Below are 18,306 nucleotides of genomic sequence, written 5' to 3'. Positions count from 1 at the left end.
GACCGGGAGGAGAGTTGCCGCGATGCTTCTCTTCTCACTGGAGACCGGGGCAGGAGTGTGCAGTGTCGGAATCGCGCATGCGCATAGCGTTATCCGGCGCCATTTTACTGAAGACACATTTGCAGTTTGTCTTCAGCAATATGGTGCCGGACAGCGTGGTATGGGCATGCGCATAGCGCTATCCGGCGCCATTTTACTGAAGACACATTTGCAGTGTGTCTTCAGCAATATGGAGCCGGACAGCGTGATATGGGCATGTGCGTACTCCAGCACCATACTCCTCCCCTGGCCTCCGGCAGAATGTGACAGCACTGGAGCACAGGGAAGAAAGGTGAGTATAAATGTTTTTGGTTTTTCTTTGTATGTGAGCAGTTTAATAGGGGAGAGGGGGACCATACATATCAGGATAGGGGGGTGAGAGGTAGCATGCATACCAGGATAGGGGGTGAGGGGACCATGCATACCAGGAAAGGGGGGTGAGAGGACCATGCATACCATGATAGGGGGGTGAGGGGACCATGCATACCAGGATAGGGGGGTGAGGGGACCATGCATACCAGAATGGGGGGGTGAGGGGTAGCAAACATACCAGGATTGGGGGGTGAGGGGACCTTGCATACCAGGATAGGGGGGTGAGAGGACCATGCATATCAGAATAAGGAGGTGAGGAGACCATGCATACCAGGTTTGGGGGGTGTGGGGACCATACATACCAGGATTGGGGGGTGAGAGGGCCATGCATACCAGGATAGGGGGGTGAGAGGACCAGGCATATCAGGATAGGGGGATGACAGAGCCATGTGTTGTGAACTCATTTTCTGGTTTACCTCTGGCTTCTGGTGAGGGTGGTGGAGCTGGCTGTGTTGACAGATGAGTCGTGAGTTCTCCATCCGGGCTCCCTCTGGTGGTGACAGCAGGTAATGAAGCTGATCTAAATGGCAGAGACCTGCCACCTGAGGAGGAGGACTGTGATTGGACATCAGGAGTCTCTGACTGGATTTAAGACTGCCGACTCCCTAATTTTGTGCTAGTGATTTTTTCCTTCCCTAAGGTTCTGGTTTCCAGTTCTGTTCCTGCCTTCTCAAGCTAAGTGTGCTCTGCTATTTTTTCACATGAGATTTGGTCTGGTTTACTCAGTTTTTGTGGTCAGCCAGCCCCTGCTGGGGCTGTGCTGAATTTCCATTCTTATGTCTCTGTTTATGCAAGTTTGCTTTTTGTCCCTGATCAGATTGGTCTCTTTTTGCTCTGTCTTCAGAATATACCAGAGTGCTGATATAGGGAATTGAAGTCTAGCAACTTCAGGGTTTTTGTTATCAGAAAGTGTTGGACATTTTTTTGCAGGGTTTTTGCGTGATTGCAGACAGCATCTTTCCTTTCCTGTCCTTTCTAGTTAGTGTGGGCCCCATCGTTTACTCAGCCTATCTTTCTATCTGTGTTTGTGTTTTCATCTTGTCTCACCGACAATACATGTTTGGGGGCTGTCTATTGCTTTGGGATCTGCTCTGGGGCAGTTTAGATTTCCCCTTTTCTTGCTTTAGGCTTATTTAGCTCTCTGACTGTGACGAGGCGTCTAGGATCATCGTAGGTACGCTCCACGGCTACTGTGTGGATAGGATCAGGGGTCTGCAATCCTCTTAGTTACCAACCTCTCTGGTTTTCTGAGGCTTAGCTTGTTTTTGTTTTTCCTCCTCGGTGACTCGTTCATAACAGCCATGCATACCAGGAAAGGGGGGTGAGGGGACCATGCATACCAGGATAGGGGGGTGAAAGGACCATGCATACCAGGATAGGGGGGTGAGAGGACCATGCATACCTGGATAGGGGGGGTGAGAGGGCCATGCATGCATTCAAATCCCGCGTGGCATCGCTCATTGGCTCAGCCGGTGGTGCGGGGGATCCAAATCACCCAACAAAGCCACGTGGATGTTCATTTCACTGCACTCCCGATGCAATAGCATCGGGCCTATTTCTAGTTTATATATAATGATTAAATCAACATATGCATTTTAAATTGTGAAGCTGTAAAATTAAATGTGTCAAATATACAAAATTGTAAAAAAAAAGAGATAGAAAGATAGTGCAAATATAGAGATTGGCTTTCTACCATCAGATTAGTTTACTATATAGCTTGTATCCAACACTAGAGGAAGAAAAAGTGCTTATTGCATACTGCTTTATTATTGAGTTCTGTGCAGTAACTTTCTATATTCCCTGTATATCTGTGCCGGAGAATTTGAAGCTCTAAATCAGAAAAACGTACACTACTATACACATGTATTAAAGTGAATCTGTCAGTAGTATCAACCCTCCTAAGCCATCTATATCAGTCTGTAAGTCATAGAAAGCTGAATAAAATGATACCTTGAAATCTGTGATACAATGTCTTGTTACAGAAGAAAATCATGTTTTTCTTAATATGAAAATGAGCTGTTAAGATCTATGGGTTGGACACTGATCTCCCTGAGAATCTGCCTCCAGAGCTTATTTTTAATGTAAAAAGATGCTACCAGTGTGAGACATGTAATGACTGACAGTCTACTCTCCTGATCTATATGTCTCACATTGGTAACACCCCCTTTCATTTGCAATATGCTCTGGAGGCAGATTCTCAGGGAGATCTATGTCTGGCCCATAGATTTTAGCAGCTCATTTACATATAAGAAAAACGTGGATTTCTCTGGAATAAATCATTAGCTCTTAGATATCCAGGTATCATTTTATTCAGCTCGCTATGACCCACATGTCCATATAAACAGCTTAGGAGTGTTGATCCTACTGACAGATTCTCTTTAAGAAATGAATAACCGCAGAAATTTGAACCTATTTAGATTAAAAATGGTATTAAAGGGTGAAAATTGAACACGTTGCGTTTTTGCAGCATTTTTATTTGCATCAAAAACCAAAGTGTTGGCAGGAAAAAATGCAGTGTAAAATACCAGTGCTTGCCATATTCTTGCATGCCTTTTTGATATATTTTTACTTACTTTTTTTCCATTCAGTAGAATGGGTAAAAAAAAAAAAACGCTGAAAGAATTGGCATGCTGCATATTTCCAAAAACGCAAGGCAAAAAAGCATGTGCTTCTGATATCTCATTCACTTTGCTGGTACTGTAAAATATATGTATTTATTTGCTGCTGAAAAAAAGTAACAAGAAAAAAAGTGAAAGACCCCACATAAGAACATACAGCACGAGAAAAGAAGATTTTTAGATATAAAAGAGAAATACAATAATTATATAAAATACATTTGACAGAAATGAAAAATATAATAACCAAGTGACATTGTGATGATTTACAAAAAAAAATGCACTTAACAAATGTTTTTTTTCCATATATAAATAGAATAAAGATGCTTTATGTAGAAGTGTTACCTCTTCAGACTTCCATGGACAATGAATATCCAAGTTGGCGTCAGACGTGAAATATTTCTAGTTATCGTATGTTCGACATTTTCCATTTCTTAGACTGATTTCTTTCTTTTATTCCTTCCTCTCAGTTCTCGCCATGCATGAAAATGTTCTTAAGTGCCCGACGCCAGGTTGCACCGGGAGAGGCCACGTAAACAGCAACAGGAATTCTCACAGAAGGTAGGCGCAGCGTCCCCGGATCTGCTACAGACGGACATTTCTACTACAGCAGCACTTTCTGGTAGTCCCATTTGAATTGAAGAGATGACAGCTGGTGCTTACTTTGCTTTCTTAAACTACTGAAAAGTTTCAGTTTGTCATAAAGCAAGATCAAGAAATGTGTGATCTAGGGATTTTTTTTATTTTTGGCACAAAGTGAAAACTTTTTTCTGACTGTTGCCCTTCACATAAACTGCAATATGCCTCTATTTTTTTTTTTCGTTAACAAGAGAACGTACTTTGTGACCAGTCAAGATACTTCTTTTTAAGATGTAGTGACTTAATGACAGTAGTACACTAATAAAATCATTGAGAGAAATGTGGGGCAGAATGGTGGCTCAGTGATTAGAATTGGGGTCCTGGGTTTAAATCCCACTAATAAAGTATCTTCGGCGTGCTCGAATGCTATGTTCGAGCCCCCACGCCTGTATGTCTCGCGGATGTTCAACAGTCGCAACACATGCAGGGATTTCCTGTTTGTTAAGCATCCCTGCTTCTGTTGTGGCTGTCTAACAACCGCGAGACATGCAGCCACAGGGACTCGAGCATAGTATTCGAGCACCCCAAAGATACTCTATTAGCACCCGAGCATGTTCAGATAACGCCTTATCGATCATGCTTGTGCATCACTATTAGTATTCTCTCTCCGTGTTTGTGTGGGTTTCCTCCGGGTTCTCCGGTTTCCTCCCACATTCCAAAGACATACTGATAGGGCTTCTAGATTGTGAGCCCCAATGGGGATAATGTATGTAAAGCGCTTTGGAATTAATGGCGATATATAAGTGAATAAAATTAATAAATATCAAGGCATTTCTCGACAGTTTTCATCTTCAGAAAATGGCCCAAAAAAAATTTGATATATTTGTGCAAAGATGTGTGACTTTTTTTTACTTCGCTCTTACCAAAGTACTTTGAAAATGGGTGTGAATATCTCTGCAAATAATAATAACAACACATTTTTATTTCTATAGCGCCAACTCATTCCGCAGCGCTTTACAATTCAGAGGGAAGATATGCAAACAATATCTGACATTACAAAATAGCACAAAACTCAGCCATTAACAAGAGGACTGAGGATCCTGCTCATGAGATTACAATCTGTGGGGAGGGGTGGAGATGTTGTGAAAAAACCCAGTTCTAATGAATGTGCACATAGACATAGCGTCTTTTTCAGGAGGCCAACACCATCCATTTTTCATACTGACAATATTTCAAGAATTGTTTTTTTTTCTGAAGTTTCAAGGCTTTTTTTTGGTTTGTCCTTCCTTTTGTGTCAACATATCCCAAAATGAGAAGTGTAATTTTAATTTTTAAAAAACAACATTGTAGACGGATCATCTTTATTCTCATTTGCACAAGGAAAGACTAGAAGCAATGGGATGAAACTGAATGGTAGGAGACACAGATTAGATATTAGAAAAAACTTTTTGACAGAGTGATCAATGAGTGGAACAGGCTGCCACGAGAAGTGGTGAGTTCTCCTTCTATAGAAGTCTTCAAACAGAGGCTGGACAGACATCTGTCTGGGATGATTTAGCGAATCCTGCTTTGAGCAGGGGGTTGGACCAGATGGCCCAGGAGGTCCCTTCCAACTCTACGATTCTATGATTCTAACAAGATTTGGAGGAACTTGGTAGATTTTTTTTCTTTCATTTCAACCCAAAATATTACATTATATCTACTTCGAAATTGCACAAAAAATAAACAAGCCTTTATACAGTTATGTTAACAAATAAATAAAAGTTGTGACTCTCGTAACCAGTGATGACAAAACATGCCGGGCAAAAGCCTACACTGGCTGTGGTGCCAAGAGATAAACTACAGGCGCTTCTCACAAAATTAGAATATCATCAAAAAGATAATTAATTTCAGTTCTTCAATACAAAAAGTGAAACTCATTATATAGAGTCATTACAAACAGAGTGATCCATTTCAAGTGTTTATTTCTGTTACTGTTGATGATTATGGCTTACAGCTGTATTAAGGAAAGTTACTGTAAGGGAATTTTTTTCCCAAGTCACTTTTCCTTGTGGCTGCACAGACATTACATGCGCCAAATTTATCAAAGCGTTGCATGATGTTTGTTAATTTTGATGACGTTTTAAATATCAAAACTTCTCTGAAAATCTGTTTCACCACTTTTTAAAGTTGAAACAGCACTCCATGTAGCACTTATAAGGTGCTCTTTATTGGCCCATGTGGCGACGTTTCGGTCCTGGATGCAAACCTTGCTCAAGGGCTTTAGAAAGGTTTGCATCCAGGACTGAAACGTCACCACATGGGCCAATAAAGAGCACCTTATAAGTGCTACATGGAGTGCTGTATCAAATTTTTATTTAATTCTATTTACAAAGTTTGGTATATGCCTGTGAAACTCTGCACCTGTTTTTTTATGCTGTGCATGATTTTTTTTGTGATAGATAGATAAATGTACCTTGCTGAACTTCTAAATCAGCCCTATATCTGTCCCCCTTCCCACATCCAGGGAAGTGGGGAGTAATTGTGAATGTATATACACAATCCTGACTAACAAGGGAGAATGTACAGAGATAAAGGAACATACCAAACACACGAATATGCACTCTGACAACAGATAGGAAAGGAATGAAAGCCAAATAGGAGAGGATGAGGATTTGCACACAGCTGAAGCACCAAGAAACAGTCACAGATCAACACTCAAAACACCTCTACCAACAACCGTCACCTCTACTCCTCACCAAGCAGTATAAGATTGACATTGGCAATCCAGATTGCCAGAGGCGAGCATATATAGGAGAGGGGAGTGGCCAATACTGAACAGCTGAGACTTTCCAAGCAGGAAATCTCCAGAGACTCTAAGCTGAACAGTTCAACCCCTGCACAGCTAACAGAAACCTGCACCATTTAATATGAAGTGCTTCTAATCAGTCCAGGAGTGCGGGAAATCAGACACTGCAGTCTTCTGGTTCTTCTGTGTCACAGTAAACCCATGACAATTCCTACAGTCCCCTCCCATCATCCCCACAATCCCTATTCCCTAATGTACATTTGTTTTAGCAAAACTAATGTGTATTTAGCCCTGCCAATAAAGCTTTTTTAAATTAGATACATAGATAGATAGATAGATAGATAGATAGATAAACAGACAGAGGGGCAAATAAGTATTTGATGCACTACTGGTTTTTCAAGTTTTCCCACCTGCATAGAATAGAGAAGTCAGCAATTTTTATCATAGGTACACATCAACTGTGAGAGACAGAATCTAAAAATAAAATCCAGAAAATCACATTGTATGATTTTTTTCATAATTATTTTGAATTTTATTGGGTGAAATAAATATTTGATCATCTACCAACGAGCTAGAAATCTGTCTCTCACAGACCTGTTAGTTTTTTCTTTAAGTAGTCCTCCTACTTTGCACTCGTTGCCTGCATTAATTGCACCTGTTTGAACTCATTACCTGTATATAAGACACCTGTCTACACACTCAATTAATTTCAGACTAACGGCTTCACCATGGCCAAGACCAAAGAACTAAGGACAAAATTCTAGACCTGCATAAGGCTGGGATGGGCTACAGGACAATAGGCAAGCAGCTTGGTGAGAAGGTAACAACTGTTGGCACAATTATTAGAGAATTGAAGAAACACAAGATGACTGTCAATCGTCCTCAGTCTGAGGCTTAATGCAAGATCTCACCTCATGGAGTAAGGATGATTCTGAGAAAGGTCAGGAATCAGCCCAGAACTACACAGGAGGACCTGGTAAATGACCTGAAGATATCTGGGACCACAGTCTCAAATATTACCGTTAATAACATACTACACTGCCATGGACTAAAATCCTGCAGGGCAAACAAGTTCCCCCTGTTCACACCAGCACATGTCCAGGCCCATTTGAAGTTCACCAATAACCATCTGGATTATCCAGAGAAGGCATGGGAGGAGGTCATGTGGCCAGATGAGACCAAAATAGAACTTTTTGATACTAATTCATGTTCGAAGGAAGAAGAAGAAAGAGTACAACCCCAAAAACACCATCCCAATCACGAAGGATGGTGTGGGAAACATCATACTTTGGGGGTGCTCTTTTTGCAAAGGGGACAGGACGACTGCACCGTATTGAAGAGAGGATGGATGGGGTCGTGTATCGCAAGATTTTTGCCAACAACCTCATTCTCTCAGTAAGAGCATTGAAGATGGCTCATGGCTGGGTCTTCCAGCATGACAATGGCTAGAAACACAGCCAAGGCAACTAAGGAGTGGCTCCATAAGAAGCATTTCATGGTCCTGGAGTGGCCTAGCCAGCCTCCAGACCTGAACCCAACAGAAAATCTTTGGAAGGAGCTGAAACTCAATGTTGCCCAGCGACAGCCCTGAAACCTGAAGGCTCTGGAGTATATTTGTATGGAGGAGTGGGTCAAAATCCCTGCTGCAGTGTGTGCAAACATTGTCAAGAACTACAGGAAATGTCTGACCTCTGTAATTGCAAACAAAGGTTTCTGTACCAAATATTAAGTTCTGTTTTTATATTGGATAAAATATTTATTTCATGCAATAAAATGCAAATATGGCTACTTTCACACTTGTGTTTTTTTGCTGCGCGTTTTTTGCGCACACAAACGCATGAAAAAAGCACATCATGCGTTTGTGTGCACTTTTTTGCGGGTTTTGGTGCGTTTTTTAAAAAACGCATGCGTCTTTTGTGCATACGTGCGCATTACAATGCACACGTATGCGCACCCATAGACTATAATGGGTGTATTGCTGTAAAAAAATACGCATTGCGTGCGCATGCGTTTTTTGGGGCAAGTCGGACGCACAAAAAATGCAACAGGATGCATTTTGTGCGCCCGAGCACACACTACAAAAAACGCATGCGCATACAAACGCGTACAAACGCATGTGTATGCGCACCTATGCGCATCCATGTAAAAGATAGGGGGAAAAACGCATGCTTTTTTTTGCGCTAAAAAACAGCGCAAAAAAACACAAGTGTGAAACCAGCCTAAATTATGTAAAAATCATACAATGTGATTTTCTAGATTTTATTTTTAGATTCTGCCTTTCACAGTTGAATCGTACCAACAATAACAATTACAGACCTCTCTATGCTTTGTAGGTGGGAAAACTTGCAAAATCGGCAGTGTATCAAATACTTATTTTCCCCACTGTATATAGACAGATTAATAGAAAGACTGCAAATACATACAAATAAAGGATTTAGATTACGAGCAAACTGGGGACAGTGATGAAAATGTCAGTAAAAATGATGGCGCTATAGAAACTAAAACAAGAATATATATTAAGCAGTAATTCAGAATTTTCATCACAGTCTTTCAGGATGTCCTATTGCTGCTGCAGAGAAATTAGCGAAAGCTCAAGAGAAACATCAAACTTGTGATGCATCAAAATCTAGTCAAGCATCTGATCGTGTTTTAAGGTAAGTAAATCGCTAAATGTTGACTAATGATAAATGGTCATCATCATCATCAGCATGCATGCGATTTTCTTAATTAAATTAATCAATTAATGATGACCACCAGGTAACCAATTTTTGCTCAATTTTCAGCCCAGGCCTATCTTCCTCTCCTTGACTGACAGCTGACTAGTCATAATCAAGCCAGTGAGCTGTCAGTCAAGCAAAGGAAGGTGGTATGGGAGGGGAGCAGGGTGGGGGGCAGAGACCAGGGAAGTGCTTTGACTTACCCAGAGCTCTTAAGACTTATTTGCATATGAATTGAAACAGCAATATTCAGTCAGGGAGCAACAGATTGCATAAGTAAAGGTGTGAATTCCGTTATCGTTTAGAGAGCTACATGATCATATAAACAGTTTAATGGGGTAAATAGTCCCGACACGTTACCTTTAAATGTTTCCAATGGCCCCTATTCACCTGACAAGTGTGCTAAAGAGAGTCATTTTGGTCTTCTTTCATCTTATCTCTTTCTGCTTCCATTTCAAAGTGTCCTACTTTTTAATATAAGAATATATGGGCAACAGTGTAATGACAAAAAAAAATTTTTTATGAAACCATGTGCAATGGAGGAACTTTTATGGGCTATTTAAGAATAAGTATTGCTTTTTTTTGCTTTTTAAAAAAAGTTCCCCCTTTCATTCAAATGAAATAAGGCAAAAATTGTTTTTTCCCCCCAAAAAAGGACATGCAATTTTGCATTATTGAAACGATAATAGTAATAACTAAGCAACTTTTATTATTTGTTTTTTAACAAATACGGTATAAAACAGTTAATTATAAGTACAATATGTACAAAAGAAGTGTTTAAAAATTATTTTTTCCTATGAATTTTAGATTCAAAAATTCAATTTGTTTCGATTTCGCATGTAGTTCCTCCATCAGTTTTACAGCACGTTCAGCATTTTGGTTAGATCTGGGAATGTCAATTAATGACTCCTCGACCAACCAGTGCGCCTTCAAACACTTAATTGCCTTCTTCTTCTGCCTTCGCCGTTTCTCGCTGTTGAACAGAAAACTGAAGTTTCCAAGAATTTGGCAGTTCGTTGGCATCCGCGTGAGATTGGAGAGCTTTTCAACATATGGAATACTTGGATCCCTTTTATGTTGAGAATAGGAGGGCAGATTCCTCGTCCAGATAGACCTGTTTGCCTTTACACTGTTGCTGGAATTTCTAGAAGACATTTTCTGAATGACCTGTCCTGCACTTCTTGATCGTAAAACTTGAAGCTTTGCACTGAAAATGAAAAGATAATACTAAATTACTAAATATTTTAAATTATTCCAGAATGTTCTAGATGTGAATAAAATACCACTTTTTGTTACAACTTAGAAAGATATTTTCTTTATAGATTTAAATTAAAACACGAAAAATCTTTTTTTTGAAAATTTTGAAATGAAAAAGAGGGGGAACTTTTTTGAACATTTTACAAATTTGATGATACTAATGTCATTTGTATGGAATTGTTCCACCAATGTAAGGGGTTTCATTTTCGTTTTGCAAAATTTTTAAAATAGTCATCACCCTAATGGGCAACATGGGAACCTCTGGGAATTTTCTTGTGGGGTCCACCTAGAAGGACCCCAGACACAGTGCAGAAGATGACCCTCGATTCTAGCTCAAAGAAAAAGGTCTTATGGCATCATCTCTTTAATGTACACATGCCTTCTTAAAGGGTTTGTCTGGTTTCAAGCCTCAAGTCTGCATTCACTCTATGGCAACACCTTTAAGACTTTTAGATAGGGGTGCCTTTTTAACATGTATATGTGAATGCAATCAATATTCCTATATAATTGTTATTTATCTTGTATGGTTCCCAAATCACAGCCAATGATACATTATATCTGAGCTGATTCTCTGCCTGGGTCAGTATTCCAGTCTTCCAGTTTATGTGGATTTACAATGTTTCTTAGCCTGTGCTATCCACATACAATATGGAAATTATTTCATTGCTATAACATAGTGGATTTCATGTTACAAACAACAATGTCTCCCTTTTTTAGGCCTATGTGTTTTGTAAAGCAATTAGAAATTCCACAGTACGGTTACAGGAACAATGTATCAACGACCACACCTCGCTCCAACTTGGCCAAGGAACTGGAGAAATATTCAAAGACTACGTTTGAATATAACAATTATGAAAACCACGCGTACGGAAAGAGGGCTATCGCTCCAAAGGTGCAGTCCAGGGATATCTCTCCAAAAGGATATGATGGTAGGTGGCCTGAGCACTAAACCGAGCCATCGGATTACTTGAAACATGATCTTCATGCGATACAATACTCTATGACTTAAAAAAGTGCATACATATTAAGAAATAAAAAATCTATTTGACAGATGCTGAAACCTTCCGCAGATCGCTGTGGTCCGGGTTCTAAGACCCCCAACTGGTTGCTCAAAACACGAGTCTGATGTGTGAGCGTCACTGGAGGATGGCCCTGCAGTCACTTCCTCACATTGTATATCCCCATGAGAATAGGACATCATCGGGGGTGGCGCTGCAGTTACTTGCCACAGTTTCTTTCCCTGCCGCCCTCTGATGACATCAATCAACAGAGTGACACCAGCGTTGACCTCTGATGACAATTTGTTTCAGTGTAGTTATAGAAGCAGGGTAAGTGACAACAGCGTCTCCCCCTAGCTTCTATTACAGCCATAAAATAAATTGTCATCTGGAACTGCACTGGTGTCACTCACACTGCTTCTATCACCACCCCCTGATGACGTCCTGTTTCAGAGAAACAAGCTGTGGGCTGGAGATGGCAGAAGAATTGTGCCGGCACTGCGCTCACCTCTCCTATAGCCTCAACCACTGCGACTGATTACGGATGTCTTCAGTGGACAGTGATGAAAGAAGCTGTAAAAAGGGACCGCATCATCACTCCATGATGATATGATGATATCCTGTTCCTAGCAGGGTGTTAGAAACTGTGGGGAAATGACTACATGGACATGATCCTGTGACCCCCGTTCTGAGACTCCCCTCAAACAAAATATCAAAGAAAGTAAAGTAAAAATCCACATGTAGGGAGACAAGTAGAAAATATTAAAATAAAGAAAATTACAAAAGTGGTTAAAAAATAGATATTTATAAAGAGATTTTTAGGTATTGGACAAACCCTTTAACTCATTTCCACTAGAAAGCTTGTAGTTTTTGGACACCTCAAAAAATTTCCTTGAAAACACATGCCCCAATGGAAGCAGCTCATGGGCGGACATACCGCCGGTTCAACCTTTGCGACTGCACCAGGGCCCAGAGCCTCCAGGGGGACCTGCAAGGCGGCTAATGATGAGGGCAATCTGGCCATTTTCTCCGGGCCCGAGGCTCTGGGGGGCCCCTGGCCAGATTGACCTCATGTGCAGTGGCAGGCAGCGAGCGATCCAAGCAGCTCCGCTGCCTGCAATGGAAAATAGCAGGAGCGGAGCTGCAAGGATCCATCCTGCCCACCGCCTGCGCTTCCTGTCTCTGACACAGAGAGCAGCACCGCTGGATGATGTCATCATTCAGCGGCCGCTGCTGTGCCAGAGCGAGGAAGCGTGGGCGATGCTGCGGACAGGTGAGAGGAGAGAGGTGGTGTGTGTCTGTGTGTGTGAGTGCCTGTGTGTGTGTGCGTGTATGTATATGTGTATGTCTGTCTGTGTCATTGTGTGTGTAGGTGGAGCCTGGCCCTGGAGGAGAGAAGGCAATGATATGATAGGGGCATGAGGAGAAGGCCGTGATGGGGAGAGAAGGCCATGATGCCTGGGGTGATGGGAGAAGGCCATGATGGGGTGATGGAGAGAAGGCAATGATGGGGGTGATGGGGAGAAGGCAATGATGGGAGTGATGGGGAGAAGGCAATGATGGGGGTGATGGAGAGAAGGCGATGATGGGGTGATGGGAAAAGGCAATGATGGGGGTGATGGGAAAAGGCAATGATGGGGGTGATGGGGAAGGCAATGATGGGGTGATGGAGAGAAGGCAATGATGGGGGTGATGGAGAAGGAAATGATGGGGGTGATGGAGAGAAGGCAATGATGGGGGTGATGGGGAGAAGGCAATGATGGGAGTGATGGAGAGAAGGTAATGATGAGGTGATGGAGAAGGAAATGATGGGGGTGATGGAAAGAAGGCAATGATGGGGTGATGGGGAAAAGGTAATGATGTGAGTGATGGGGGAAGGCAATGATGGCGTGATGGGGGAAGGCAATGATGGGGGTGATGGAGAAGGCAATGATGGGAGTGATGGGGAGATGGGAGTGATGGGGAGAAGGCAATGATGGGGCGATGGAGAAGGCAATGATGGGAGTGATGGGGGAAGGCAATGATGGGGGTGAAGGAGAAGGCAATGATGGGGGTGATGGGAGAAGGCCATGATGGGATGATGGAGAAGGCAACGATGGGAGTGATGGGGAGAAGGCAATGATGGGAGTGATGGGGAGAAGGCAATGATGGGGGTGATGGAGAAGGCAATGATGGGAATTATGGGGAGAAGGCAATGATGGGGTGATGGGAGAAGGCCATGATGGGATGATGGAGAAGGCAACGATGGGAGTGATGGGGAGAAGGTAGTGATGGGAGTGATGGGGAGAAAGCAATGATGGGGTGATGGAGAAGGCCATGATGGGGTGATGGGAGAAGGCCATGATGGGGTGATGGAGAAGGCAATGATGAGAGTGATGGGGAGAAGGCAATGATGGGAGTGATGGGGAGAAGGCAATGATGGGGGTGATGGAGAAGGCAATGATGGGAATTATGGGGAGAAGGCAATGATGGGGTGATGGGGAGAAGGCAATGATGAGGTGATGAAGAAGGCAATGATGGGGTGATGGAGAGGGCAATGATGGGGTGGTAGGGGAGAAGGCAATGATGGAGGTGGCAAAAAGGGCAATGATGGGGTGGTGGTGGAAAATTAAATGATAATGGGGGTGGTGGGGGAGAATGCAATGATGGTGGTGGTGGAAAGGGCAATAATGGGGATGTGGGGGAGGAGGAATTGATGGAGGTGGTGTAATGGGCAATGATGGGAATGGGAGTGGTTGGGGAGAAAGCAAAGATAGTGGTGGGGGAGAAGGCAATGATGGAGGTGGTGAATATGGCAAAGATAGGGTGGGGGAGAGGAGAATAATGGGATGCGGGGGGAGGAGGACAATGAGGGGTGTGGAGGATTGGGATGGGAGGAAGGGGGACTTATAATGGCCTTAGAAAAAGGGGGAGGTGGAGGAAGACATTATCGCTTATTATGTCTAACATAGTCCCTTAGAAAATAGTGTACTCACTTATTATGTCTAACACAGTCCCTTAGTATATAGTGTACTCACTTACTATGTCTAACACAGTCCCTTAGCATATAGTGTACGTACTTATTATGTATAACACAGTCCCTTAGCACACAGTATACGTACTCACTAAATCTGTTTAACACCATCCTTAGTTACATAGTTTCTTCTTTTATTATGTACTAGCTGAAGAGCCCGGCGCTGCCCGGGCATAGTAACTAACTGCGGTTAGTTATAGCAAATTATAATTATCCTCCATCCCATAGTCCCGTGCCCATATACCCATCATACATATCCACGATCCCATAGGCCTGTGCCCATATACCCATCATACATATCCTCCATCCTATAGTCGAGTGCCCATATACCCATCACACATCCTCCATCCCATAGTCCCATGCCCATATACCCATCATACATATTTGCCATCCCATAGTCGAGTGCCCATATACCCATCACACATCCTTCATCTCATAGTGCCATGCCCATATACCCATCATACATATTCGCCATCCCATAGTCGAGTGCCCATATACCCATCACACATCCTTCATCTCATAGTCCCATGCCCATATACCCATCATATATATCCTCCATCCCATAGTCCATTGCCTATATACCCATCACACATCCTCCATCCCATAGTCCCGTGCCCATATACCCATCACACATATCCTCCATCCCATAGTCCAGTGCCCATATAGCCATCACACATCCTCCATCCCATAGTCAACCATTATGACATCATAATGAGCGGCGGGGCTTGCAACCTATGATGACATCAGCGTCGCCATCGCAACCATTATGACATCATAAGGAGGGGCGGGGCTTGACACACACACACACTTTTTCCCCATTATGTAGATAGGGGCAAAATTGTTTGGTGAATTGGAACAAGCGGGGTTAAAATTTCATCTCACAACATAGCCTAGGACACTCTCGGGGTCCAGACGTGTGACTGTGCCAAATTTTGTGGCTGTAGCTGCGACGGTGCGGATGCCAATCCCAGACATACATACATACATACACACACTTGAGCTTTATATATTAGACTAGCTGAAGAGCCCGGCACTGCCCAGGCATAGTAACTAACTGTGGTTAGTTATAACAAATTATAATTATCCTCCATCCCATAGTCCCGTGCCCATATACCCATCATACATACCCACCATCCCATAGGCCCGTGCCCATATACCCATCATACATATCCTCCATCCTATAGTCCCATGCCCCTATACCCATCATACATATCCTCCATCCCATAGTCCCATGCCCATATACCCATCATACATATTCTCCATCCCATAGGCCCATGCCTATATACCCATCATACATATCCTCCATCCCATAGTCGAGTGCCTATATACCCATCACACATCCTCCATCCCATAGTCCAGTGCCCATATACCCATCATACATATTCTCCATCCCATAGGCCCATGCCCATATACCCATCATACATATTCGCCATCCCATAGTCGAGTGCCCATATACCCATCACACATCCTTCATCTCATAGTCCCATGCCCATGTACCCATCATACATATCCTCCATCCCATAGTCCCGTGCCCATATACCCATCATACATATCCACGATCCCATAGGCCTGTGCTCATATGCCCATCATACATATCCTCCATCCCATAGTCCAGTGCCCATATACCCATCACACATCCTCCATCCCATAGTCCCGTGCCCATATACCCATCATACATATCCTCCATCCCATAGTCCCGTGCCCATAAACCCGTCATACATATCCTCCATCCCATAGTCCAGTGCCCATATACCCATCACACATCCTCCATCCCATAGTCCCGTGCCCATATACCCGTCATACATATCCACATCCCATAGGCCCATGCCAATATACCCGTCATACATATCATCCATCCCATAGTCAACCATTATGACATCATAATGAGCGGCGGGGCTTGATGACATCAGCGTCACCATGGCAACCATTGTGACATCATAATGAGGGGCGGGGCTTGATACGCACACACTGTTTCCCCATTATGTAGATAGGGGCATTATGACATCATAATGAGGGGTGGGGCTTGACATGCACACACTTTTTTCCCATTATGTAGACTGGGGCAAAATTGTTTGGTGAATTGGAACGCACGGGGATAAAATTTCGCCTCACAACATAGCTTAGGACGCTCTCGGGGTCCAGACATGTGACTGCCAAATTTTGCGGCTGTAGCTGCGACGGTGCGGATGCCTATCCCGGACATACACACATACATACATACACACATACATACATACATACAAACTTTGAGCTTTATATATTAGATAACACCGTCCCTTACTACCTACCATCCTCTCTAGCTATATATTGTGCCGTCCCTTATTATATAGCTTCCTCTTCTGTTATGTATAGTGCTGTCTCTTACATAGTGTATTCACAGCGCCCTCTTTTGTTACATTGTCCACTCTCTTTTTAGATATAAAATGACTGCTGATTGAGGAGCCGGTGACCAGTTTACCAGTCCATCAGCTCCTCCATTAGAAAGGAAGCTTTCCCATGTTCCATCAGCCATCATTGCATTATACAGCTAACAAGACAGGACAGTATGTAATAAAAAACAGGGCTCTATATAATCCAATATGTAAGGGACGGTACTGTACATACAAGAGAGGGCACTGTAAAAGGGACAGCAATATACATAATAAAGGAGACTATGTAATATACATATATACATGTATGTGTGTGTGGCTATATATACTGTGTATATATATATATATATATATATATATATATATATATATATATATACTGTATATATGTAGCTTTGTCGCCATAAAAGGTTGGGGGCCCAGACACATTTCTTGCACAGGGGCCCCAAGCTGCCAGTGTCCGCCCCTGAAGCAGCTAACTGATCATATAGCGCCCTACCCCATGAAAGGGTATCAGGTAGCTCCAAAATAGCAAATAACAGGAAACCAAAATTTGCATGCAACCACAAAGCAAATGTGATTGCGATTTTAGGTGTAGTGTGTCCCTTTGGCAATGTTTTTTTTTCTGGTATTTCTCAGTCTTTGCTCAGATAGACTACAACTTTTTTGTGTCAAAATCCAGAATTACACATGAAGTGATGCGCCATAGGTCACCTATCTCTGCTCTAAAACCTTCAGCCAGGAAAAGCGTGGGACATCTTGTGGAATTAAGTCAGGGTGTGATCACTGTAGAGGATTCCTGTAGTCTTGTAATTATTGATTTCATACATGTTTTTCTCTACAGCTAAACGTTACTGTAAGAACTCCAGCCCAACAAGCAGCACAACAAGCAGCTATGCCCCCAGCAGCAGCAGTAGCAATATGAGTTGTGGCGGAGGCAGCAGCGCCAGCAGTACGTGTAGCAAAAGCAGCTTTGATTACTCCCATGATATGGAAGCCGCACACATGGCTGCCACTGCAATCCTGAACCTATCAACTCGCTGCAGGGAGATGCCACAAAACCTCTCTACCAAACCTCAAGATCTCTGCAACAGGGTAAATAAGATGTATATGTGCACCCACTGTAAACTCGCTGTCGGCGTGCAACCAATCCTTGGTTTTCAAGGGTAAACACTTATTTTTTTAACTAATATTGCACTATTACATGGAAAAGTGTATATTAACTTGAAATCTACTCATTGGAAGCTACTAAAGACAAATATATATTCATCATAAGTAGAGTTGGTACGAATTGATTCACACGACCTGTTCCATCGGTCATGACAATAATCTGAGTCCGCCGGGTGGGAACCTGGAGAACGGCCTCCTGCCTCCCGACATACGCAGCTCTTCTTTTGAATAGCCAGCCTGGTGTGACCTCGCCATTACAGTATAATGCACATGGGCCGGCTAATCAAGGGAAGAGCTGGAGTTGTGGATGTCATCAAGTAAGAGGTAGTACTCAAGGCTCCCATCCAGCAACCAGTGTCATAGCCAATAGACCAGATCGTGCAAATTGA

At 42.8% G+C, this 18,306-nt stretch overlaps 1 protein-coding gene across 17 annotated transcripts in view; it reads left to right on the top strand.

Moving 5' to 3' along the window:
* Window positions 1–18,306, top strand: part of MYT1L (myelin transcription factor 1 like) — a 729,735-nt gene that overhangs the window by 618,848 nt on the left and 92,581 nt on the right. For all 17 annotated transcript variants that reach the window (XM_073568131.1, XM_073568128.1, XM_073568134.1 and 14 more), the window contains 4 exons: window positions 3,497–3,587; window positions 8,940–9,047; window positions 11,085–11,296; window positions 17,592–17,842. In XM_073568131.1, the coding sequence (XP_073424232.1) occupies window positions 3,497–3,587; window positions 8,940–9,047; window positions 11,085–11,296; window positions 17,592–17,842 (662 nt within the window). The remainder of the gene's footprint in view (window positions 1–3,496; window positions 3,588–8,939; window positions 9,048–11,084; window positions 11,297–17,591; window positions 17,843–18,306) is intronic.

Source organism: Dendrobates tinctorius, unplaced genomic scaffold (assembly GCF_039654945.1).
Source record: "Dendrobates tinctorius isolate UK_male_01 unplaced genomic scaffold, ASM3965494v1 ptg000021l, whole genome shotgun sequence".
Lineage (NCBI taxonomy): Eukaryota > Metazoa > Chordata > Amphibia > Anura > Dendrobatidae > Dendrobates > Dendrobates tinctorius.
This window is presented reverse-complemented; position numbering and strand designations above follow the sequence as displayed.